We start from the raw sequence: 27,437 nt of genomic DNA, 5'->3' as shown, positions 1-27,437 counted from the left end.
TTCGCGGCTAAGTCCCCCTGAAGTCTATTCGCGGTTTGGTCCATGCGAATGTCCGCCAGGGAGCTAGAGTTCGGTTCTTTTCATGAATGGAAAGTGCCGAACTAGGGGAACCAGGGGGAATAAAATATTGGTCTTTACAGTCGCTGATCTGGCCCATAGTCAGTGGGCAAGAGGCCAGCTTCCACACTCCTCCAGGAGTCCATGGCAAAGGTCTGTGAAAAGCGGCGTTTGTCACATATCTTCCCCCTTCCGGGGAGGCTAACCAGACCCCAGACCTCCAATCGATCTGGGTATGTGTTAGTCTGGTGACCCTTCCTAAAAGGGTCAGCAGTAAAGAGGGCCTCCTGCCACAAGCATCTGTTTGTAAATCCAGGGTCCTGCTGGGGAGAAAAACTGCTGCACTCCACTCCGTGTAGACCAAGTTGTCGCTGGGGATGAAAAGTGCAATTCACCTCTCTAGGTGATAACTCCTGCAGCTGGGAAGTAGGACCAGCTGTCCCCACTCCCAGTAACTTGCACTGCCACTGGGGAGTGAGACCTGTTGTCTCCACTCCCTGTAACATACTCGGCCGCTGGGGAGTGAAACCGACTGTCTCTACTCCCTGTAATGCATATTGCCACTGGGGAGAGGGACCGGCCGTCTCCTCTCCCTGTAACACACACTGATGCTGGGGAGTGAGACCGACTGTCTCCACTCCCTGTGTTGCACACTGCCGCTGAGGAGTGAGACCGATTGGCTCCTCTCCCAATAACGCACTCTGCCGCTGGGGAGGAAGGACGACACACTTCTCTTCCAATAAATCGCTCGGCTGCTGGGGAGGGGGACCAACTGTCTCCACTCCCCGTATCCCCAACTGTGGTTGGAGATCTGGACAGGTTGCCCAGCATCTCTGTAGGGCTGGTGCAGAGACATCGGTCCCATCTGCACCTTGTGCTCCAATTGTCCTGTCTCCTATTAACAGGTACTGCCGCTGGGGAGAGGAACTGATTGTCCCCTCTCCCTTTGAACCATACTGCCACTGGTGAGTCAGACCAACTGTCACGACTCCCGGTAACGCTGCCTGGTGCTGGGTAGTGGGACAGACCATCTCCACTCCCAGTGATGCCTGTCGCTGCTGAACTGCTTCTCATAGGTTCTGGTATTCCTGCTCCAGTTTCTATTCTATAGCACCCAGACAAGTGATATCTGGTCCCAGGCCTGCAGTACTGGGCAGCTCCAGTGCGTCCATACGGTATTCCCATATGTCCCGATACCTAGACTCCTAGGGGTCACCAAAATCACTGTCTTCCTCCAATGACTCCCATAGTAGACGAGGGCCATCGTAGTCATCCCCCTCTGGTCTTTCGTTCTCTGTCCTCAATGGGCACATTTGGACCGAGTACCACCGTATGCCTTGTCCAGCCACAGTTCCTTTTTGATCAGCCGCTGGAATTCTATAATCCACTCTTCCTGGAGCGGATCCTCCAGTAAAGGCAACCTCAGCACTGTTTGCCTCTGTCTGCGCAGATCTGAACTGGGAAGGCTCTCTCCCCCTTGAGCTTGAGACTGCTCCAGGGCCTCGTGCCAGAGCTCTTGCCGTACCACATCTTTCCATACCAGCTTATCCTCGGCTAAAACAGAGCCATACTCCTGTGCTGGTGCGCCTTGTAGTCTCCACTGCAAATCCTCCTCATAAGTGGACACTGTCCGGGGGCTAGCTCACTCCATCTTGCTGAGTTCCACGAATGCTAGCGTTGCTCTCAATTATAAATTGAGGATGCTTCTATACTCACTAGGAACTCATTTCACCGCTGCCACCAATGTGATGGACCGCCTGGCACCCCGGCTGAGTACCACTGTCAATCGCTGCTTCTTAGTAATCCTTGAGTACCATAAGCACCGTGAACCCTACAAACCGCCGTAGCTTGGTTGGGGTCTCGCTGTCCTCCACCCACCCTGGACCCAAGACCAGGATCCATCTTCCAGTGGGTTGACCTCTCCTAGTCCAGAAATCAAAGCAGGCTGCTCTTATAAGAGCTATCATTGTAAGCCAAGGGAGTATAGTGATTCTAGCAATTCCCAGAGTGAATATAGCTCTCCAACCCCTCCAAACATGAGCCATGAAGGGTAGAACGAATCTGTTTCATGGCAGCCACAACTGGCGTCATATGCTGGTCCCAATGCAAGGGGCACTCCCCCCTGGACCTAAGAGTAGACTACAGTAAAAACATACACACAATTACATTGGCTCTCAGGTCCAGGACACTTCCATACAAAATAGGTCAATCCCTCCCCTGTGCCTGGGAGATAATTGACTCAGCACTGTATTAAACTCAATTATCTTCAGGCACAGAAAGCATACATATTTACAAAAAAAGCAAAATACCTTTAAACACACAAAATCCTCACAAAAGTTACATCCCCTGATAGCCCCGATCTGGGTAAACAGCATATCCAAAAATCACCCAGATCGGTTGAGAGGGTTAGGAATTTCCTGGAAGTCATAATTTGACTGACCGCACGCATGGTCCCATTTCAAAAATATTTCCATAGAATCGCAGCTAAGTGCTGCTGGGGACCGACTGAGAACCGCAAAGTCTTCATGCCGAAAATAGTTCCAGGGCATTCGCGGTTAAGTCCCCCTGAAGCCTATTCGCGGTTTTGGTCCATGCGAACGGCCGCCAGGGTGCTAGCGTTTGGTTCTATGCGCATGAATGGAAACTGCCGAACCAGGGGGAATAAAATATGGGTCTTTACAGTCGCTGACCTGGCCCATAGTCAGTGGGCAAGAGGCCAGCTTCCATACTCCTCCAGGAGTCCATGGAAAAGGTCTGTGGAAAGCGGCGTTTGTCACACATCACTTTTTTTTTTTTTTTTTTTTTCAATTCTTTATTTTTGTTGTGCAGAGTTTGAACAATAGACTTACTCAGCCACAATAGCAGTCATAAGCCATAACATACATAACTGTTAAAACAAGTGGTGTGCGTAGGCAGCACAAATTTTTTGTTAAGAAGAGGACAAGACAATAAGTACGCATAGCATAATCAATAAAATTTAGACTTTCCTATCCGCGGTAGCTAAGCGGGGTAATGGTTAACTTGTGTGATGTAAGTCTAGCAAGGCCTACGTTGAACACTTATAGGTACTGAACATCAGGTTGATGTGTATAGGTATTAAGCCACTTATCTGGAACGCTGGGCTGACGTAAAGTGTTGCCTCTGTGTGTGAGTTTGTTCCTATATGATGAGATGCTCGCGGGGTTGTGTCGCAAAGCAGCGTAGTGTAAGATGGGATTCACTGAGTCCGTATCTCTAGGTGGTCTCGTCCTTCTACGTGTATATTCCCACTACTAATTGTTGGTGCGGTTGACAAGGCAAAACAAAACCATGAATAAACTAACAAATACCCCTAAGGGGTTGAATGCCCTCCTGAGTCCTGCTTAACCCTTATGGCGCCGGTCGCCCCTCTGTGCCTAAGTGCGGCGGTATGTGGTGGTAGGCTAATTGGGTGGGGTAAGCGACCTCTGTTCTGTCGCTGATGTGGGACAGGCCTACGTGTAGTGTTCTGTGCACTAGTGGTTAACGCTAAGAGTGCCGTGGGTCATATTCTCCCTGTGGTCTTTGTGTGTGAGATCATGTCGAGGGTAAAAGTAGTAACAAAACAGTTAAAAGGTAAAAGCATAAAATAGTTAGTGCCTCTGCGCATTTGTCCCACACTTTAGTCCATAACCTTGGACGTGTAGCAGTTAGCCCCTTGATTCACCGGCCAATGGGCCATTCTGTCCCAATCAATGTTCAGGCCGACGTTTCTGGTCTCGGGATACGGCTGGTGTAAGTTCGGTAGGTTGGCAGTCCGGGGGGGCCCCTCACGAGGCGTTGGACGTGGTGTGCAGTGTCCCAGTTTTGGTTCCGATCTCTGATGCGAGTCTCATGTTAAATGAGTGTATCAGGCAGTTCAGGGATCCCCCTGGTAGTGCCGGTGGAAAGGTTGCAGTCGGGCTGTGCAGTACGGGTCTGCACGACCGGCGTGTATGGTGAGGTGAGCTTGGCCCTTACTATGTTCGGGCTGTGCTGGTGCCTGCTGTTGCTGTGCCCTTACCCTGTGGGACGAACGGGGTGATTCTGGCTGGGTCCCAGTTGTGTGTCCCCGGGTTCTTTGGTGCGGTCTGCATATCCAACTGCGGCAGTCCCAGTGTGTTTAGCAGAGCCGTCGCGCCCTGGAGGTCTGTGACGAGGTGGACTGAGTCCTTGTGTAGTATCTGTAACTTGCGTTGTGGGCGCCAGCGATATGGTATTTGGTGCATCCGGAGCAGGCCGGTGAGCGGTTGCATGGACTTGCGCCATTGCATGGTGGCTCCCGACAGGTCGGCGTAGAAAGATAAGTCCATTTTTTCAAAATTGTATGTAGCTGTCCCCTTCAGGGCTGCGAGGAGTGCCATTTTGTCTGTGATAGTTTTAAATCTCACCACGAGGTCTCGGGGCGCCTTTTCTGGTGCTCTCTGGGGCTTAGGTATGCGGAAAGCCGCTTCTATGCTGATTGTTTTGGCTTGTTTGGGGGGTATTAAGGATCCCACTAGTCTCCTGGCAAAGTGTGGGAGTTCTTCTGCAGGGACTCCCTCTGCTACACCTCGGACTTTTAAATTTTTGTTGCGTCTGGAGTCTTCCATAGCTGCTAAGTGCTGCTCGGTTTTCGCTTGTTGTAGCTTCAGGGTGCATATCTCCTGCCTAAGCTCCGCTATTTCTTGGGAGTGCTGGGCGGAGGTTTGTTCCGCTGTTTCGATGCGGCCTACCAAACCCGTTAGGTCAGCTCGCAGTAGTGCTACATCAGCCTGCAGGGCCCTCTGTAGCTCTCCCAGCATCGTTTTCAGTAAGGATGCCGTTACTGGTTCCGGGTCGCCTGGATTCCTGTTCAGCTGCGGCGGTTTCGTCGTGGGTAGACCACTGTAGGCTTCCTCAGGGTAGAAGTCCCCAGAGGAGTCTGAGAGCTCTTCTAGCTCGGCGGCCATATTGGGCCCACATGCGCTTCTTGCTTGCCGGAACAGATCGCCTATCGTGGCCCCTGTTTTAGGTCGGTCCGGTTTCAGCTTTTTTGTTTTTCTGCCCATCGCTGTTGTGGGGTGATAGGTCTCCGTTTCGGAGGTTAGTGTCCCCCAAAACGGGTTGATTTCGTTGCTCGGTCACGGAGCCTCTCTAGCATGCGACCGCTTCGTTCCACCATCAAGCTCCGCCCCCCGTCACACATCACTTTTAACTAAAATCTGAGTCAAATGCGAATGGAGGATTTACAAAATATTATTTCCCTTCTTTTTGTAATTGAATGATAATTTCAAGTGCTATTTTTGGCAGCACTAGCAAATTAGTAGGAAAATAATTTAAAAACCCTCGGCAATGGAAGGGTTAACTATGTGTCCAGTGGCCAGTGCTTTCTAGCCGAATGCCGCCTTAAATAAATAAATAACCCAATAGGGACCAATAAGGGAGTCTTTAAACCTCCCTATAGCCCCACCTGCCTTAATAGTAATATTCTGGAGACATTTGAAGTTTAGTAAAAAAAGCCTGCATTAAAAAAAGTTGTAATGAGAAAAATTAACATTTGTTCTTTATTTTACCTCACCTATCAATTACATATTTGTTTTCATACCATCAGGCCTGGACTGGCCATTGGGCAAACCAGGCAAATGCCCAGTGGGCCACGAAGGCTATGGGCTGAGGTTAACAGGGAAGATCAAAGGAAATCCCGTGCTGGGCCATGCACATCACACCCCCTATACGCCCTCCCTATGCACACACTAGAACAACACACACTATATTCCGTAAACACACACTCTCTACAGCCCATACATACACTACATCCCCTATACATACACTATGCCCCCTATACAGCACTGATACACACACTCTCTACAGCCCCTAGACACACACATTACACTGCAAAAAAAATAATTCTGCAACTGGCCTAACAAAACACCATACCCTAATCAGCTCACTCTACACACACACACAATCCTACAAGCAGCTTCCAAACACATGCACAATACTCTCTCCTGGCCCTTTTATCTTCTGATATCTCACTTATGGAGACAGCAAAAACAAGTCACAAGCAATCCACTTGCGCTGCGCAGAACAAACACAGGGCCTTTAAAAAAAAAAATGTAAGTAAAAAATGGCCAAATAGGTTTTAAAGTGATATTCTAAGCACTAAAACAACTTAGCTTAATGAAGCAGTTTTGGTGCACAAATTATACCCCTGTAGTCTCACTGCTCAATTCTCTGCCATTTAGGAGTTAAATCACTTTTGTTTCTGTTTAGGTGTGACTCACACAGCATAAAAATACAGTGGTTTAATTTTCAATCAGATCTTATGGCACATTGTGTTTACTTTAGAGGTTCTTATCTCCTGCTCTGTTAATTAATCGTAAACCACCCTCATAAGGCTCCTGCAGGTTATTAACAGAGCAGATAGAAATTCTATACACACGGTGCAATAAAGGATGTTTAACAAATTAGATTTCTCTTTAGGTTGTAGGGAGGCTGTGTGAGTCACAGAAAGGGGAGGTGTGACTAGGGTTGCATAAACAAAGTGATTTAACTCCCAAATGGCAGAAAATCGAGCAGGGACATTGCATGCTCTATAACAAAACCACTTAATTAAGCTATAGTTGTTTTGGTTTATTTCTCTGCCCAGGGGATGTAGGTATGAGTGGGTAGGTATGAGTGGGTAGGTATTTATCAAGCTCCACTTTTCTTCATGGGTGGTCTGAGGCCCCAAGCTATTCTGTTTTATTCAGTCATATATTGCTTTTTGTTCATCCAATGAAATGTACTATTTATTTCTCTAAATTATTTTAAACAATATATTTTTGAATTAAATCTTGAACTACTTGGATCTCTTTTTTGAGAGATACTGGGAGTTGTTATATGGAGTAATAGGAGTTCGTTATAGTGAGTATTAATATCGAGTAATAGGAGGAGTTATGGAGAGAGGTTATATGGAGTAATAGGAGGAGTTATAGGGAGAGGTTATATGGAATAATAGGAGGAGTTATAGAGAGAGGTTATATGGAGTAATAGGAGGCGTTATAGGGAGGGGTTATATGGAGTAATAGGAGGAGTTATAGAGAGAGGTTACATGGAGTAATAGGAGGAGTTATAGGGAGAGGTTATATGGAGTAATAGGAGGAGTTATAGGGAGAGGTTATATGGAGTAATAGGAGGAGTTATAGGGAGAGGTTATATGGAGTAATAGGAGGAGTTATAGGGAGAGGTTATATGGAGTAATAGGAGGAGTTATAGGGAGAGGTTACATGGAGTAATAGGAGGAGTTATAGGGAGAGGTTATATGGAGTAATAGGAGGAGTTATAGGGAGAGGTTATATGGAGTAATAGGAGGAGTTATAGGGAGAGGTTATATGGAATAATAGGAGGAGTTATAGAGAGAGGTTATATGGAGTAATAGGAGGAGTTATAAGGAGAGGTTATATGGAGTAATAGGAGGAGTTATAGAGAGAGGTTATATGGAGTAATAGGAGGAGTTATAGGGAGAGGTTATATGGAGTAATAGGAGGAGTTATAGAGAGAGGTTATATGGAGTAATAGGAGGTGTTATAGGGAGAGGTTATATGGAATAATAGGAGGAGTTATAGAGAGAGGTTAATTGGAGTAATAGGAGGAGTTATATGGAGAGGTTATATGGAGTAATAGGAGGACTTAATTGGAGAGGTTATATGGAGTAATAGGAGGAGTTATAGAGAGAGGTTATATGGAGTAATAGGAGGAGTTATAGAGAGGTTATATGGAATAATAGGAGGAGTTATAGAGAGAGGTTATATTGAGTAATAGGAGGAGTTATGGAGAGAGGTTAATTGGAGTAACAGGAGGAGTTATAGGGAGAGGTTATATGGAGTAATAGGAGGAGTTATAGGGAGAGGTTATATGGAGTAATAGGAGGAGTTACAGGGAGAGGTTGTATGGAGAAATAGGAGGAGTTATAGAGAGGTTATATGGAGTAATAGGAGGAGTTATAGAAAGAGGTTATATGGAGTAATAGGAGGAGTTATAGGGAGAGGTTATATGGAGTAATAGGAGGAGTTATAGGGAGGTTATATGGAGTAATAGGAGGAGTTATAGGGAGAGGTTATATGGAGTAATAGGAGGAGTTATAGAGAGAGGTTATATGGAGTAATAGGAGGAGTTATAGGGAGAGGTTATATGGAATAATAGGAGGAGTTATAGAGAGAGGTTAATTGGAGTAATAGGAGGAGTTATAGGGAGAGGTTATATGGAGTAATAGGAGGACTTAATTGGAGAGGTTATATGGAGTAATAGGAGGAGTTATAGAGAGAGGTTATATGGAGTAATAGGAGGAGTTACATGGAGTAATAGGAGGAGTTATAGAGAGAGGTTATATGGAGTAATAGGAGGAGTTATAGGGAGAGGTAATATGGAGTAATAGGAGGAGTTATAGGGAGAGGTTATATGGAGTAATAGGAGGAGGTATAGGGAGAGGTTATATGGAGTAATATGAGGAGTTATAGGGAGAGGTTATATGGAGTAATAGGAGGAGTTATAGAGAGAGGGTACATGGAGTAATAGGAGGAGTTAAAGAGAGAGGGTACATGGAGTAATAGGAGGAGTTATAGGGAGAGGTTATATGGAGTAATAGGAGGAGTTATAGGGAGAGATTATATGGAGTAATAGGAGGAGTTACATGGAGTAATAGGAGGAGTTATAGAGAGAGGTTATATGGAGTAATAGGAGGAGTTATAGGAAGAGGTTATATGGAGTAATAGGAGGAGTTATAGGGAGAGGTTATATGGAATAATAGGAGGAGTTATAGAGAGAGGGTACATGGAGTAATAGGAGGAGTTATAAGGAGAGGTTATATGGAGTAATAGGAGGAGTTATAGGGAGAGATTGTATGGAGTAATAGGAGGAGTTACATGGAGTAATAGGAGGAGTTATAGAGAGAGGTTATATGGAGTAATAGGAGGAGTTATAGGAAGAGGTTATATGGAGTAATAGGAGGAGTTATAGGGATAGGTTATATGGAATAATAGGAGGAGTTATAGAGAGAGGGTACATGGAGTAATAGGAGGAGTTATAGAGAGGTTATATGGAGTAATAGGAGGAGTTATAGGAAGAGGTTGTATGGAGTAATAGGAGGAGTTATAGGGAGAGGTTATATGGAATAATAGGAGGAGTTATAGAGAGAGGGTACATGGAGTAATAGGAGGAGTTATAGGGAGAGGTTATATGGAGTAATAGGAGGAGTTATAGGGAGAGATTATATGGAGTAATAGGAGGAGTTACATGGAGTAATAGGAGGAGTTATAGAGAGAGGTTATATGGAGTAATAGGAGGAGTTATAGAGAGAGGGTACATGGAGTAATAGGAGGAGTTAAAGAGAGAGGGTACATGGAGTAATAGGAGGAGTTATAGGGAGAGGTTATATGGAGTAATAGGAGGAGTTATAGGGAGAGATTATATGGAGTAATAGGAGGAGTTACATGGAGTAATAGGAGGAGTTATAGAGAGAGGTTATATGGAATAATAGGAGGAGTTATAGGAAGAGGTTATATGGAGTAATAGGAGGAGTTATAGGGAGAGGTTATATGGAATAATAGGAGGAGTTATAGAGAGAGGGTACATGGAGTAATAGGAGGAGTTATAGGGAGAGGTTATATGGAGTAATAGGAGGAGTTATAGGGAAAGATTGTATGGAGTAATAGGAGGAGTTGCATGGAGTAATAGGAGGAGTTATAGAGAGAGGTTATATGGAGTAATAGGAGGAGTTATAGGAAGAGGTTATATGGAGTAATAGGAGGAGTTATAGGGAGAGGTTATATGGAATAATAGGAGGAGTTATAGAGAGAGGGTACATGGAGTAATAGGAGGAGTTATAGAGAGGTTATATGGAGTAATAGGAGGAGTTATAGGGAGAGGTTATATGGAGTAATAGGAGGAGTTATAGGGAGAGGTTTTATTGAGTAATAGGAGTTATAGGGAGAGGCTATATGGAGTAATAGGAGGAGTTATAGAGAGAGGTTATATGGAGTAATAGGCTGAGTTATAGTGAGAGGTTATAGGGAGAGGTTTTATTGAGTAATAAGAGTTATAGGGAGGGGTTATCAACAGTCAATTTATTGGGAGAGGTTATTTAGAACTATTGGATTTACAAGATTGTTTATGAAAGAAAATATAGATAAACATAAATTGCTATCAGTTCTTTCATTTTTCTACCATGTCAATTTTTAAGTTCTAAATGTCCCTGTTTCAGATGACTGCCCTTCATTGGACGTGAGCTGCCTATACACTCGGTACATAATGGAGACTGTGGTCATTGTGGCCATTGGTGTCTTGGCCACTATTTTCCTGGCTTCTTTCGTGGCACTAGTTGTGGTCTGCAGGCAACGATATTGCCGAACAAAGAACCTTCTTACTCATTACAATAACAAGTAAGCTACTATACGTCTCCGTCGCACCTGATATTAATTCCATATCTATAATACTCTGACCCCGTACTATCATCATATTTCTACTCTCTACATACAGTAAGCCATCTAGGACTATTACAGTAGTATTCTGGTGGTTTACTGGCATAGCATGCTTACTAACTACTCTTACTGTTTACTATGATTCCAACTGTAACTAGACAGGCTTGCTATGGGAACTGAGATGCCACATTGGAACAAAAGCAAAATCGCTTAAAGGGACACTCCAGGCACCCAGACCCCTTCTGCTCATTGGAGTGGTCTGGGTGCCAACTCCCACTACCCTTAACCCTGCAAGTGTAATTATTGCAGTTTTTTTTAAACTGCAATAATTACCTTGCAGGGTTAAGTCCTCCCCTAGTGGCTGTCTATTAGACAGCCACTAGAGGGAACTTCCTGGTCCCTAGCACAGGTTTTCTGTGCTAGAGCGTCGCTGGACGTCCTCACGCTGTGTGAGGACCTCCAGCGTCGCTCTATTCCCCATAGGGAAGCATTGAAATTAATTTTCAATGCTTTCCTATGGGGTGCGCTAATGCGCATGCGCGGCAATGCCACGCATGCGCATTAGGTCTCCTCGGCCGGCTGGCGAGATCAGTCTCGCCCACCGGCCGACATAAGCAGAAGGAGGAGCGGCGGGGGAGGAGGAAGCAGCGACGTGGGACCTGTCGCTGCCTCTGGTAAGTCACTGAAGGGGTTTTCACCCCTTCATCAACTGGGGATTGGGGGGTGGGAGGGAGAGGGGCCCTCCAGTGCCAGGAAAAAGGATCGTTTTCCTGGCACTGGAGTTTCCCTTTAATTCCGAACAGCAAGCACTCTTCTAAGAGTATTATTCACTCAAGTGTTAATTGTTAGCAGTTCAAAGTGAATTTCAATTTTGAGGCTACAATAGCTGAAATGAAAATATATCTAAGTTGGAAAAGATGACGAGTTCAGCTGAAAATGAATATTCACATTTAATTCACTTTGAATCTCTAAAAATTTACACTGATGAAAAGCTCCGAAAGTCTCGTGTTGAAGCAGTGACTGGTGAATAACTTGTACGATACGGTGGATGAGTCTTATCCTACTTTCCCTATTTGGTATCGTGTAGGGAGCAAATGACTAAAGTTAGATTATTATTATTTTATTATTTATATAGCGCCAACAGATTCCGAAGTGCTGTACAATGGCTAGTTGAAAATATGGTGATGCATGAATTACATTTTCAAAGTAAAGTAAAGAAGACTTTTATTTGTTTCTGTTAAACACACTCCATACTTCATAAAATAGACCCGAAATTTTTTTTTTTTTTTATTTGACCCTGAAACTCCACGTATCACAGTTGAGCAATGGAACTTTCAGGGCAATGGCTGAGCTGTAGTATTTAACCCATGTCTCACGTGGCCCTGCCTTACCCCATTCACTAAGATTGTTCTTCTCATATTTGGAGGGGACCACCGCATTTGGCCAGTTATTTTCCTGCTTTGAATAAGAAAGAAATTGAGAAATTTCTAGGTAGACAGTCACCTTAACACCCCAGCTACCTTGACTGTGGGTAAGGAGTGATGTTTGTTTACAATATTTTGTTAGAATTAGATATTTAGATATATAATATTGACATTCTATTTTCTCATCAAAATATAACAATAAATACAAATTTGGAAGTTTTAAGATATACAAAGTAGTTTTGTTGAATTTAGGATTTTGGAAACAGAATTGGTTGTATATCTTTTCAATAACACATTGCAAAATATGTTTTTCAACTGCTTGCGTTGATACATCAACCTCCTCTTTCATTTATTTTAAAGGCCAACTGTAGATTTAATTGGAGCAATGGAAACCCAATCCGAGCCATCAGAGCTGGAGCTTGACGATGTGGTGATTACAAATCCTCAGATAGAGGCAATTCTTGAGGACGAAGACTGGATCGAAGATGCATCGTAATTTATCACTTCGTTTTTTTTTCTTCTTGTAATGTTGATTGAAGGGAATCACATAAGAATAATTTGTTGTTGTGTCTCAGAAAGAGGCAGGCAGTGTAGATTTCTAATTTTCACTCACCGGGGCTGAATTTCCTATTGCCAGTGGCTAGTGGGCGAGTGGAAATTTGGAGTCATGGTAAGTGTAAAAAAAGAAAAATAACCTAGTTCAAGCAGACGTAATGCAACATTAGCAATATGTTTTTGCCCAGTTATTTTTACTTACCGTGCAAGAATCCTTAAATCCTAGAAGGTCACCAAGTTGGCATAACCACAAAAGGTGCTACTCGGTTACTGATACCTGCTCTATTAGGAAGGCTAAAATATTTTGGAAAATGCTTTTAATGGACAAATACACACAAACAAACATGGTCACAGACCTCGGGACAAAGATAGTGAACCTTCTGTGTGTCTTGTGTAATGTTTGTAAAGCAGCATTCTAATAACACCATGAGCAGGCACAATATGCATTACTAGTGTGTGTTGCGAAATTAGTGGTCACGTGTCACCACCACACACAGGAAATTATGAACAGCGGTGAGGAGTTGCAAATGAGCCACTCATTTTCCCATTTTGCCTGTGAAGGATGTGTGATCTCTGGCTGAGAAGAGGAAAGTATCTGTAGTTATAGAGATCACCGGGCAACTTCCCCTAAAGTGTTACTCCAGGCACCATGAACACTTCAGTGATTTGAAGTGGTCGTGGTGCCTGGGGTGTGTGTGTATATGTAGCTTTTCGCTTTGAAAAGCTGTACATACCGAGTTAAATCTAATCCCACTGCTGCCGCCTGCCGGGCTGTAGGGGTTATGAAAGGTTGGAGTAACACTTCAAGTTCATCAAGTACTCTCTGAATGCAACTCAGTTGCTGATTTGATCAGAAAGAATAGATGTCTAGATTGATATATCGTATATCGGTCAGGGCTCAGAATTCACACAAACCATTAAAGAGAGGCTTGTCTACTCCTCCTAATTCAGGTATGCCTTACATGTATGTCTGAAACATCTCTAATCCAGCCCTGTCTATAGAGCAATGTCACACCTGCCATTCCTATTGTAGTTTGCACTGCAGTTAGGATGAGGGCACATGCATTTTGTTCTGTACAATATGGTTATGTGTTAAATATCCCTGTAAACCCAAGGGAAGTGATTTGCATAAGAAGTCTTCTTTGCCTCTTACACTTCCTGGCATCAATTTTGCATCTCAAAGGTGTCAAGCTGTTTGTGTTAACCCTTTCATTGCTGGAGCAAACTATTTCTAATCAATATACATCGCGTAGCAGTGGCAAACAATTGCAGCCACATAAAACAGGCAAATCTCACCGTCTTAGAGATCTTTTATTTTTTATTATGTAAGTTGTCCTGTACTGCACTGGAGGTATACAGAATGCCAAAATTCTGTATCACTCAAAACCACAACTAATATCTGGAATTATGCAATATGTTTTTCAACCACAAGATGGCACTACATAGCATCAGCATGTGTATGTAGCATGTGTTGCAAAACCAAACTACAATGATTAAATATTAACAATGACATATTTGTAAATATATAGTAAAAACCAAAGAAAAGAAAATGTTACTTGCGCTTTCTCCTTAATCCCTATGTATATTTAGACAAATGGAGGTCATTTAGTTGCTCCAATGGCCATTGGAGGGATGCCCGCCTGCCAACGTCAAGGCAGACCCCCCTAAGCGGGTCCTAACACTGACCCTTCAGCCTGCTTCCTTGAGCTTCTGGCAAAGATATCTCTAATGAGACAGAAAGGGGTATTTTTATATACACCCCTTTACTTATTAACCCTTAATAGGGAACACATGGGATGGGTAGCAGCATTGTAACCAGGCTGTGTGATACAAAGTAAATACAAATACAAAAAGAGAAGTCCTGCGCTTAAGCAGCAAGGACTACAACACACATCAGCCCCAATATATAGTAAAAACCAAAGAAAAGAAAATGTTACTTGCGCTTTCTCCTTAATCCCTATGTATATTTAGACAAATGGAGGTCATTTAGTTGCTCCAATGGCCATTGGAGGGATGCCCGCCTGCCAACGTCAAGGCAGACCCCCCTAAGCGGGTCCTAACACTGACCCTTCAGCCTGCTTCCTTGAGCTTCTGGCAAAGATATCTCTAATGAGACAGAAAGGGGTATTTTTATATACACCCCTTTACTTATTAACCCTTAATAGGGAACACATGGGATGGGTAGCAGCATTGTAACCAGGCTGTGTGATACAAAGTAAATACAAATACAAAAAGAGAAGTCCTGCGCTTAAGCAGCAAGGACTACAACACACATCAGCCCCAATATATAGTAAAAACCAAAGAAAAGAAAATGTTACTTGCGCTTTCTCCTTAATCCCTATGTATATTTAGACAAATGGAGGTCATTTAGTTGCTCCAATGGCCATTGGAGGGATGCCCGCCTGCCAACGTCAAGGCAGACCCCCCTAAGCGGGTCCTAACACTGACCCTTCAGCCTGCTTCCTTGAGCTTCTGGCAAAGATATCTCTAATGAGACAGAAAGGGGTATTTTTATATACACCCCTTTACTTATTAACCCTTAATAGGGAACACATGGGATGGGTAGCAGCATTGTAACCAGGCTGTGTGATACAAAGTAAATACAAATACAAAAAGAGAAGTCCTGCGCTTAAGCAGCAAGGACTACAACACACATCAGCCCCAATATATAGTAAAAACCAAAGAAAAGAAAATGTTACTTGCGCTTTCTCCTTAATCCCTATGTATATTTAGACAAATGGAGGTCATTTAGTTGCTCCAATGGCCATTAGAGGGATGCCCGCCTGCCAACGTCAAGGCAGACCCCCCTAAGCGGGTCCTAACACTGACCCTTCAGCCTGCTTCCTTGAGCTTCTGGCAAAGATTTGTAAATATGTCATATAGCAAGGGAGGTTGTCCTATATATTTAATCTTGCCCGTCCAAGATCTTGTTCCTAATTTAAGAAATAGCTTGATGCTGGCAGATCTGGATCAGACTTTATTTTGGAGCAAGTTAATTACTTGCTGAGAGAAAAGCTATAATCAATTAACATACAGAAAATATTCTAGTATGTAAAAAACAAAGTAACAAATATAAAATATTATTTATTTAAAAACATAACAAGCTAACCCAGACTCTTGCACAAGTGCCCATAGACAACTAAACAGAGTGCACAGAGTACAATTGTACCCGAAACCAAACATTGTACACAATGCATGGACAAAAATAGCCAAATATAAACCAGGCGTACCAGATTGATCTTGCATCGCAGTTTGGTAGCTCAATGAACGCGATTGCTTAGCACAGCACATTATGGGTACTGCCTTTTTTTTAAAATCCATATTAAAGTTACAGTTTTTAAAAATTCGGAATAAAAACAATAAATGAATAAAGAACACATTATAATTTAGCTTTTGAAATGTAACAATACTTTAACCCCTTAAGGACACATGACATGTGTGACATGTCATGATTCCCTTTTATTCCAGAAGTTTGGTCCTTAAGGGGTTAAAGGGTTACTCTAAGCACTATTACCATTTCAGCTTGTTGTAATAACAGCTTGTTTGAAATGGCCACAGCATGACAAATTTTTACGAGATGTTAATGAAGGTTCATTAAAACATTTTTTATTGTGAGCAGGGCCGTCTATAATATGATTAGGACCCTGGGCAATGCATTTTCTTGGGCCCCCTGGGCCTTGCCTCTCCCACCGCCTCACCCCCCAATTACGCCCAACCCGCAATCACACTGACAGACGTACTGGCACATACACACACAGACAGACATTAAAACATTCACAGATACATACTGACACACACATACACTGACACACAAATATATCCTGGCAGACATACTGGCACACACACACAGACACATACACTGACAGACATACTGACACACACACAGGCCTACTGACACACACATACACACACACACAGACATACTTACAAACACACACATACAGACATACTGACACACAGACATGCTGACAAACACACACAGACATACTGACATACACTCTGACATACACACAGACAGACGTACTGGCACATACACACAGACATACATTAAAACATTCACAGATACATACTGACACACACATACACTGACACACAAATATATACTGGCAGACATACTGACACACACACACAGACATACATACACACACACAGACACATACACTGACAGACATACTGACACACACACAGGGCTACTGACACACACACACACACACACACACACAGACATACTTACATACACACACACAGACATACTGACACACACACACACAGACGTACTGACATACACACTGACATACGTACTGGCACATACACACAGACAGACATTAACACATTCACAGATACATACTGACACACACATACACTGACACACAAATATATCCTGGCAGACATACTGACACACACACACAGACACATACACTGACAGACATACTGACACACACACAGGCCTACTGACACACACATACACACACACACACACACACACAGAGACATACTGACACACACACAGACATGCTGACACACACACACACTGACACACACACACACACAGACATACTGACACACACACACTGACACACACACACACACATACATACTGACATACACACAGACATACACACAAACACACAGACATACTGACACAAAGACATACTGACACACACACACACAGACATACTCACATAAACACACAGAGACATACTGACATACACACACAAACATACTGACATACACACACAAACATACTGACACACACACAGACATACTGACATACACAGACACACACATACATACTTACATACACACACAAACATACTGACACACACACACAGACCTACTGACATACATTAAGCCACCCTCCAGGTTCTTACCTTTTCCTGGAGGGTGGTTTCCCTGGTTCAGTGGCAGGCTGAGGCAGATGGGAGTTCTCCTCTGGAACTCCTCTCCTCCCTGCCTTCCTCCTCCCGCGCGGCTAGTCACTTCCTCCCAGCCGGCTGAAGAACAGGAAGGGGCCCGGTCGCGATGTTTAAGCGCCACAGCGCCCGACCGGGCCCCTGCTGACACATGCTCCCCGGGTCAGGTGGCCCTTAGTGCATGGGCCACCCGGGGAGCCTCCTCAGTGTGCGGGAACCGCACCGCCCGGTCCATAGCGGCTGCGCAAATTGCGGGGCCCACGGGGCAGCTGCTCTGGGCCCCCCAGGAGCAACTGGGCCTGGAGCAGCTGCCCCGTTTGCCCCGCGTTAAAGACGGCCCTGATTGTGAGGTACAGTTATACAAACAATATGCAAATACGTGCATGTGTGAGTGAAGACAGCTGTTTGTCATATTGTCCATTACAATGTGTTTTTGTTGTCTTCACAATATTTGCATTGTTGCTTACAATTGTTGTTTATGTTTTTTTGTTATTTTTTTTTTAGGGGCCTGGTGTCTCACTGCATCGCTATTCTTAAGGTATGGACATTCTGCCCACATATTTCTCTTGTAAATAAAATATTTTAATTGTGATTTTCTTGATACTTGCATTTGTGATAGGCTATACTCCACATGCCTACGAACATTCCCGATTTCGGCGGACTGTCCCGATTACAGGGTCCTGTCCTGTCATCCTGTTTTAGTTCCTGGCATCCCACATCCAGTGACACCAGACTATCTCTGGGCAGCACAAGAGCAGCATTAGGCAAGCATGCGCTATGCACTAGATACTAGGTCCATGCAGAAAGTTCTGCGTTTCTCGCATGGTCCTGTCGGTAAGGGACTGGCCAGTTGGGCTGTTATGCCCCTTCGGTGAATGAGCTGCTTTTCTGGGCAGATCCAACCATTGTGCCCGTTGCCTGTGACATCAGTTACATCGCTGATGATGCCGCCGTTGCCCAGGGCTCATCCCTCCATCCTGTTTGTACACCTCTCAAAGTTGGGGTAACAGTGGACTGAATATACATTTTAAAATATACACTAAAGTGAGAATTAAAACTTATTTTTAAATTTAAAAGACCACTATAGTGCCAGGAAAACATACTCGTTTTCCTGGCTCTATAGGGTCCTTGGGCCCCCCTCCCGCCGGGCTCTAGGGTAAGGAAGGGGTTAATCCCTTACCTTTTTTCCAGCGCCGGGCTCCCTCGGCTCTGGGGACTCTCCTCTTCCTTTCCCGTCATCGGCTGAATGGGCATTCAGCCAGTCTCATAGGAAAGCATTCTCAATGCTTTCCTATGGACGCTGGCGTCTTCTCACTGTAAAAAATCACAGTGAGAAGCGTGGAAGCGCCTCTAGCGGCTGTCAATGAGAGCCACTAGAGGCTGGATTAACCCATTTGTAAACATAGCAGTTTTTATCTGTTTTCAGCTGCAGGGTTAATCCTAGAGGGACCTGAAACCCAGACCACTTCATTAAGCTGAAGTGGTCTGGGTGCCTATAGTGGTCCTTTAAGGACAGAGTAGGCAAACTGAAAGTATAGTCGACTTAATTTGAATGAATTTTTACAGTCCAGATATTTTGATCTCAAATATGAAATTTACTTTGACTTATGCAATTTGGATATAAATTTGCAGAAATTTGGATTTCAATGACCAGGAGGTATGGCCTACTGGTCACCCCTTGATTCAGTGTCTAGAATCTACGGTGTTTTACACTGTGGGTTATAATAAATAATTTAGATTTTGATTTAACCAATTTTTTATAATGATTTTTAGATATGCCATACACTGACCGAAAAGCTGGTTGCTATGACTATGGGGTCTGGAGCCAAGATGAAAACCCCTTCAAGTCTCAGTGACATCATTGTTGTAGCAAAAAGAATCAGTCCAAGGTAAAAAAACAAACAAAAAAAAACCTTTCTTGTTCCAAATGGTAAAATGTTGTAAGAAACACTCCAAGCACCATAACAACTACATTGTACAGTTTAAATTCTAAACTTGGGTCCGCTGGTGGATGCTTCCTGCTCCCTGCTCCCTGCCACCACTACTGCTTCCATTATGCTTAGGAGAGCGAAGCCCTGAACAGCAGACAGGGGCATAAGTAGAAACCTCAGAACCCGATGAACGATTCTGTGAACAGTGTTGGTGTTTGAATACAGGGGTGTGTAATATTGGCGATAGCATGAAAATCTTTATTGACAAATACATATGCACTGCCACACACACATACAGGGGCACATTGACATGCCCAGATGCATACACTGACACACACATACATTAACACACATGCACAGATACACTGACACCCAAAAACTAACACACATGCACAAATACACTGACACACACAAGCACTGACACATATGCACAGATGCAAATATGACACACATGCACAGATATTTGCACTATCACATACTGAATACACACACACAGATATTTACATTAACGCATACTGAATACACATGCAAAGATACACTGACAAGCACAAATACTGACATGCTCAGATGCATACACTTACACAGATAGATACAACGGCACACACAAAAACTCTGACACATATGCACAGATGCACACACTGACAAACATGCACAGATACATACAACTACACACACACTGACACACATGCATGGTACACTGACACGTATAAACACTGATACACCTGTACAGGGCCGCCATGAGGGGGTGACAACCATGACGGTTGTCACAGGCCCGGCCACCCGAGCCCCACGTTTATGCTGATGGGGCCCATCGGGTGGCCTACGCACTTATGGCCACCTGATGTGCCCTATATCTTCAGAGGCCCGGTAAGAGCTGTGGCTGTGTAATAGCGCAACTGGGCCCCTTTTAAAAAATTGCAGCCGCAACGCAAGTGCTGCTGGGAGGAAGTGACGGCCGGTCACTTTCTCCAGCTCACTCTGCGCGGGAGGAGAGACCGCTTGGAGGTCTTGAAGAGGGAGAGCAACACCAACTCCCATCAGCTCCCGCCACCCTCCTGCAACGAAAAGGTAAGAAACAGGAGGGTGGCTGAAAAATGAGCTGTGTGTGTCAGTATGCATGTATGCCAGTCTTTATGTGTGTATGTATGCATGCATGTCAGTATGAATGTGCATGTATGTATGTGTGTGTATGTATGTCAGTGTCTGTACGTATCTATGTCAGTATGTATGTTCTAATGTGTGTCTGTATGTATGTCAGTATGTGTCTGTATAAAAAGAAAAAATCTCAGGCACTCACTGTGATTGTGTCCAGGCAGGTTTATTTGCAACGTTTCGACCTGTCAAGGTCTTTATCAAGCGTATGCTTGCAAATAAACCTGCCTGGACACAATCACAGTGAGTGCCTGAGATTTTTTCTTTTTATGCATATTCCGTGTTTTTTTTTGCTGGACCCTGGATTTAAATATTGTGGCTGAGTGCGACCCTATCTTTTTTCCATTAAGTATGTGTCTGTATGTCATTATGTATGTCTGTGTGTCTCTATATGCATGTATGTCTCAGTATCTGTCAGTATGTATGTGTGTCTGTTAGTATGTGTGTCTGTGTGTATCTTTGTGTACCAAGCTGTGTCATTTTGTATCAGTGCGTGTGTTTGTGTCTGTGTGTGTATTCCTGTGGGTGGGTTTGGAGGCAGTCCCACGGGAGCCCAAACCCTGAACTGAGTAAGAGGCCTTAAAATTTCTGATAGCTGCACTGCCCCTGTACATATACACTGACACACACAAACTCTGATACACATGCCCAAATACATAAATTAACACACACAAACACTGACACACCTCAGCCCCATGGTATTGCAAGTTAAGAAGAGGTGAAGTCGTGCTATTGGCTTGCAAAGCATTGTGGGATTTGTACGACAGATGGGGATCTACCTTTGCGCTAGAAGGATCAGAAAAAATAATTGTTTTCTAGGGCCCTCTCTATATTCCTTCCATCACTGCTGGTATATCTTGTCAGTATGTGAGGGTAATATTTAGCCATTTGTATGTAAACAATTCAGAAACCAACCCAGAACATGACCCCAGATAAGACTCTGTTTGTTTGCACAGCCTTCCTTATTTCTACTTAGCTATGCTTGTCCTTGGATGTTGTTTTTTTTTCTGTTCAGGGTTACGTCATAGTTGTCCGAAGTATTTGCTTTACTTTTATATCTTCCCATGCAGTCATCATAGCAAGCAAACTTATCTGTCTCCATAGAGAAGGATTTAGACAATTCCACACAGTGACATAGAAACATAGAATGTGACGGCAGATAAGAACCATTCGGCCCATCTAGTCTGCCCAATTTTCTAAATACTTTCATTAGTCTCTGGCCTTATCGTATAGTTAGGATAGCCTTATGCCTATCCCACGCATGCTTAAACCCTTAAGGACCAAACTTCTGGAATAAAAGGGAATCATGACATGTCAAATATGTCATGTGTCCTTAAGGGGTTAAACTCCTTTTACTGTGGTAATCTCTACCAGTTCAGCTGGAAGGCTATTCCATGCATCCACTACCCTCTCAGTAAAGTAATACTTCCTGATATTATTTTTAAACCTTTGTCCCTCTAATTTAAGACTATGTCCTCTTGTTGTGGTAGTTTTTCTTCTTTTAAATATAGTCTCCTCCTTTACTGTGTTGATTCCCTTTATGTATTTAAATGTTTCTATCATATCCCCCCTGTCTCGTCTTTCCTCCAAGCTATACATGTTAAGATCCTTTAACCTTTCCTGGTAAGTTTTATCCTGCAATCCATGAACCAGTTTAGTAGCCCTTCTCTGAACTCTCTCTAAGGTATCAATATCCTTCTGAAGATACGGTCTCCAGTACTGCGTACAATACTCCAAGTGAGGTCTCACCAGTGCTCTGTACAATCGCATGAGCACTTCCCTCTTTCTACTGCTAATACCTCTCCCTATACAACCAAGCATTCTGCTGGCATTTCCTGCTGCTCTATTACATTGTCTGCCTACCTTTAAGTCATCAGGAATAATCACCCCTAAATCCCTTTCCTCAGATGTTGAGGTTAGGACTCTATCAAATATTCTGTACTCTGCCCTTGGGTTTTTACATCCAAGATGCATTATCTTGCACTTATCCACATTAAATGTCAGTTGCCACAACTCTGACCATTTTTCTAGTTTACCTAAATCATTAGCCATTTGGCTTATCCCTCCTGGAACATCAACCCTGTTACATATCTTAGTATCATCAGCAAAAAGACATACCTTACCATCAAGACCTTATGCAATATCACTAACAAAAATATTAAAGAGAATGGGTCCAAGTACAGATCCCTGAGGCTAAATTTGGGATTCACATTGCAATTTACCGAGCAAGCAGAGAGGTTTATGCGACTCAGGACAGAAAGATATTTTGTAAAAGCATATTTTGGGGCGTTACTAAAATGCCAAGAAAATTACATAGAAAGACTTGGGAACATAGTTTTAAAATACTATTGTGTAATTTTTAAAAAGTGCATATCAGACCTTTTGCCAAGCCTCACTGTGCTGTTTATGAAGACATTAATATAATATAGGGTTCTCTGAATTTAGCTATTATATACGTTTTACTACCTTTCAGTAAGATAGGGACTTGTTAGTTTTAAAAAGCAAAACAGAGATAAGCTGAGAGCTTTATAGCCAAATAAATAGACTAAATACATAGCAGTAGCAGTAAAACGCCCGGCAATTGACTGTTTCTGAATTCCAATGTGATTACAGAGTTGATGACGTGGTCCGTTCCATGTATCCCCCTCTGGATCCAAAACTACTGGATGCCCGGTATGTAGATCCATGTACAATTTTATTCCTTTTTTTTTCAGTTTGTCAATGTTTATTGATTTTCTTCACATCCGTGCAATGGCGTCGGTTGTCATTTACAGGTGTTATAGTTTCGGAGGTACAATAAATGAATTATACGGCTATGAGATACAGTTCTACTAAATGCCCTCGTTTTAATGGAATCGAAAGGGGTTTTCATTTGGTCTTAGAGAAGGAAGTAGTTTAAACTTCAAATCACTGAAGTGGTTTTGATGCTTGGAGTAACCCTTTAACTGATAGCAGCAACTGATATCAGTTTCAATCATCCTATGTGATGTTTGGAACTATTCTTTGCCCCGTGAACACCTGCTAGACATGGAATGAGATAAGATCAGCCCCTATAGACCGGGATAGACAGGTTTACTCAAAGTGAATTTCAAAGTTAACCTCAAAATAGCCAAACTTGAAAAATTCAGCTCCTCTAGTTAATTATTCGTTAGTTATTTATTAATAAATAAACCTGGGATCCACTCCAGAATAAGCAGTGTACCAAGGGACACATTCAAAGTAAAGTAAGTTAAAATAAAATCTCTAATTTTTCCCCCCATTTAAGGGTTTATATTTTAAAGCCATTACCTACATATGGTCAAGTTTTACATTGACGACCCCTTTAAGACAGATATCTCTAAAAGTATTACAATTGTAAGGTTATGACTGAAAACCAAACACTAGCTACAAATATTTTTTTTATAATATAGCTAAAGGCTATTCAGATGAAAGAACTGCTCTTTACTCCCTGTTCAGTCTTGGGATTTTTTTATACACTTTTCTGCAGTCGTTTCAATTTTGACAGCATTTCATAATTTTACACAGAGAATTATTTACTGACCCAGTTTTTCATGAAATGACAGCAATTGAGTGCTGAAATCAAAGTGTTCCGTAAAACTTTTTTTTTTTTTTTAATAAACTTGGCTCGATTCTTGAATAATTTAATGTTTTTTTCAGAACCACTGCTCTTCTACTGTCTGTCAGTCATCTTGTGCTGGTGACCAAAAACGCCTGTCACCTGGCTGTTGGAATGGACTGGATCGACCAATCGATGTCTGCTGCTGAGGAACACATGGCATTCCTTAGGGAAGCCGCGTTAGCCACCGAACCAGAACGAGCGATACCGGGAGCTGAGAATTTTCTGCAGGAGCAATCTACAATTTAAATGTGGAAGCCTTTCAGGAGCTAGATCTCCATTTATTAACTCAAATGTTTTATTCTGAGAAATGACCATGTTCGAGTTGTGCTCGAGAATGATGGTCAATGTACTCCATCATCTCTGATAAAGAAACACAAAAAAAAACTATAAAACAACTCCCAGCACATACCAGCATGTGCAAGACTTAACCAAAAGATAAAAACCTTAACGAAAGAGATATAAATGTGATGCACACCATTACCTAGAACATAGGTAGTCAACTTGCGGCACTTTAGATGTTTTGGACTACATATTCCATGATGCTTTGCCAGCATTATAGATGTAAGAGCATAGTGGGAGATATAGTCCACAATGTCTGCATTGCTGATGGTTGCCTACCCTTGACCTAGAAGTATTTATTGAGTCTGATATGTTCCATAGACGGGGTTATTTACTAAGGTGAGAATTGTTGTGAATTCAAAGTGAACTTCAAATATAAGACCAGAGTAGTTAAAAAGCAAAGAAACACTATAGTGTTAGGAACACAAACGTTTAATCTGACACACTTAGCCCCCTTAGAAGGGGTTCAAATTCACCTTATTTCCAGCGCTGTGCAGGTTCGCCAACCCTGGCCCCGCTCTTGATGACATCCTCAGAATTTCAGATTTTTTAGTCAATACACTGTTTTCCCATTGGGAAAGTATTAGATTGTCTGAAATCAGCAAGGAGGTGGGGCCAAGTGCCGTTTTGGCCAATCAGCACCTCCCCCTAGAGATGCATTAAATCCATACATCTCTATGAGGCAAATTCAACGTCTCGCTAAACGTCAGCACTGCCCTGTCAGGGCTGCTTGTTTTTTCGGCAGCACTGACCTAGGAAGCCACTCCAGTGACCATCTGAGGAGTGGCCACTTGGAGGTGTCCCTAGAGGGCAATGTAAACACTGCCTTTTCTCTGAAAAGGCAGTGTTTGCATGAAAATGCCTGAAGGCAATTATTATACTCACCTGAACTACATTAAGCTGTAGTTGTTCTGGTGACTATAGTGCCCCCTTAATTGTAAAATTCACGTTGAATTCCCAAGAATTCTCAATGTAGTAAATAACCCTGAAAATTTTGGAGGGTTGCCCATCTTAATATTTTGCAGGTAATGATGTGGCTACATTAATATCAATTGTAAACACGTTGTTGTATGATTGCACCATCTTTTGGAAAAATACTCTATTTTACTTATACTATAGTTGAAACGAAAGAAAGGCGCCCGGATTACTCATGATGAGCTACAACCTTTTTTTTTACACCTTTTGAGACTTTCTCCTCTCAAGTTTAGAATATTCATTGCATGGAGAAAATGTTTTTATTTTTTTTTCATAAACTCATTGGGGTACTCGCGAACACATCAATTGTTAGGATTTTACCAGGAAACTTAGAACTATTAGGACAAAATAGCTGCTCCTACCGTGTCCCAGTCAACTGAGTTTTCCCCAGTGCTTCGTGAATTCCTGACAATTCATGTCTCTGTAAGAAGACTGTTGTACACCATAACATCTATCTATGTGTGAATTTACCTTTGGTAAAAAATCTGTTATAAGAACTACATATAGAAAAAGTTGATCTATATCAAAATCTAGTATGGAATCATTTTTGTTTTTTGCCTTCTATTTTCAAAGTTGAAATGTTGATGCTTTTTGCACTTTTTTACTATCCTTTCCCATATGCATGTAAAAAAATGTATTTGTTAATCTGTTAAGCGTTGTAGATTGCTCAAACGCGTAAACAGCTCAATTAGCACTTGTCTGATGTTGTAGGTGAGCTAGGCCAATGGCTCCAAAACGTGTCATTATGCACCCATACTGGTTATGAGACCAGCCAGATTTCACAGTTTTATTCCACAGGACGGATTTTGGAGATATGGACGTAAATATATAACTATGTTACCAAGCCACATTGTACGAATGGGTGATGAACAATTGGACTCCAGAGGCAAAACATTCACAAGGATCCCTCCAATATATTGTATATTTTAAAAGTACGATAATAAACTGAGATATATATATATATATATATATCTATAAATCACATTTTCTTGTTTGTGAATGTTAGTCTTCAGGGTAAGTGTCCTGGGCCGTTGCTTCAATTTAGATTTTTGCACATATTAGATCCAAAAGGAGAATAAATCACCAACTAAAAAAGACACTATAGGCAGTAAAACAACTTTATGGGAAAAAAATGGATCTACAATACAATAACAGACATAGCATAATACTGTTGACTTATAAGAGAGAGTGGAAGTATAAATAGTAATTCACACTCACAAACCAAAATTGATTGTAGGCATATCTTATAAAGCGATGAATATCTCAGGATAGGTGGACCATCATAGGATACATAGAAGGGAATAAGAAAGCAAAATAGTGCAGAGTATCTTGGTAAAAAATTACACTTTAATAATAAGGCACACTTACAGTGTTGTAGTGGCAGACAGGCATATAAAATCAACCGGTCTCAGGATCTCATGGTGACTCGCAGGATCAACTTAACCCGGTCAAAATAATAAAGATAAAACAGCCTAATATAAACAATAAAAAACTCTAACACTATCAATAAGCCCTACGCGTTTCGTCCAAACGTTCTTGGACTTCCTCAGGGGCAAAAGCGTCCTTCTGTGTGTAGGTATAATCGTCCATATGATGCTGGTGGCTCTTTTGAATCCGTCCGGTTTGGCGCACCCGGAGTGTCCTCCAATCATTAGCTCGCTTCCGGGTTCGTCCGTCCATAGTACTTCCGGGTGCGAGCCAATGACGTAACCGGATATGCGTCTCGCGTCTCTCTTCCGGAATTTGTTTGTGCGTTCCACCTGATGTGCGTTCCACCGCTCGTTATAGGGCGGAGAATAGCCACAGATAAAGAAATGATTTAACAACATGCAACAGTAATAATCACTTGAACATAATAGTATTTTCTAAGGCATAACTTAGAAACTACGTATTTACAACTATTTACAAACCCTTGATAACTATACAAAATATAGCATAAAGATGAAAAGTAGAATGAAAGTGTATCATATTCTTCAAAAGTTATGTACTTAGTTAGACCACATTGTCAAGACTCTTGTTTGTCATTATTAAGGCTAGAAGCAAAAAGAAAAAGTACA

At 42.5% G+C, this 27,437-nt stretch overlaps 1 protein-coding gene across 2 annotated transcripts in view; it reads left to right on the top strand.

Annotated features, from left to right (window-relative positions):
- Positions 1 to 25,635, top strand: part of TMEM98 (transmembrane protein 98) — a 62,234-nt gene extending 36,599 nt beyond the window's left edge. For both annotated transcript variants that reach the window (XM_063459261.1, XM_063459260.1), the window contains exons 2-7: positions 10,256 to 10,433; positions 12,257 to 12,388; positions 17,869 to 17,902; positions 19,138 to 19,253; positions 23,061 to 23,120; positions 24,105 to 25,635. In XM_063459261.1, coding sequence (XP_063315331.1) covers positions 10,303 to 10,433; positions 12,257 to 12,388; positions 17,869 to 17,902; positions 19,138 to 19,253; positions 23,061 to 23,120; positions 24,105 to 24,312 — 681 coding nt within the window. In that variant the 5' untranslated portion in view covers positions 10,256 to 10,302 and the 3' untranslated portion in view covers positions 24,313 to 25,635. The remainder of the gene's footprint in view (positions 1 to 10,255; positions 10,434 to 12,256; positions 12,389 to 17,868; positions 17,903 to 19,137; positions 19,254 to 23,060; positions 23,121 to 24,104) is intronic.
- Positions 25,636 to 27,437: the final 1,802 nt, after the last annotated feature.

The sequence above is a fragment of the Pelobates fuscus genome, chromosome 6 (assembly GCF_036172605.1).
Source record: "Pelobates fuscus isolate aPelFus1 chromosome 6, aPelFus1.pri, whole genome shotgun sequence".
NCBI classification, from domain to species: Eukaryota; Metazoa; Chordata; class Amphibia; order Anura; family Pelobatidae; genus Pelobates; species Pelobates fuscus.
The sequence above is the reverse complement of the archived record's forward strand: the minus strand, read 5'-3'. Positions and strand labels throughout refer to the sequence as shown.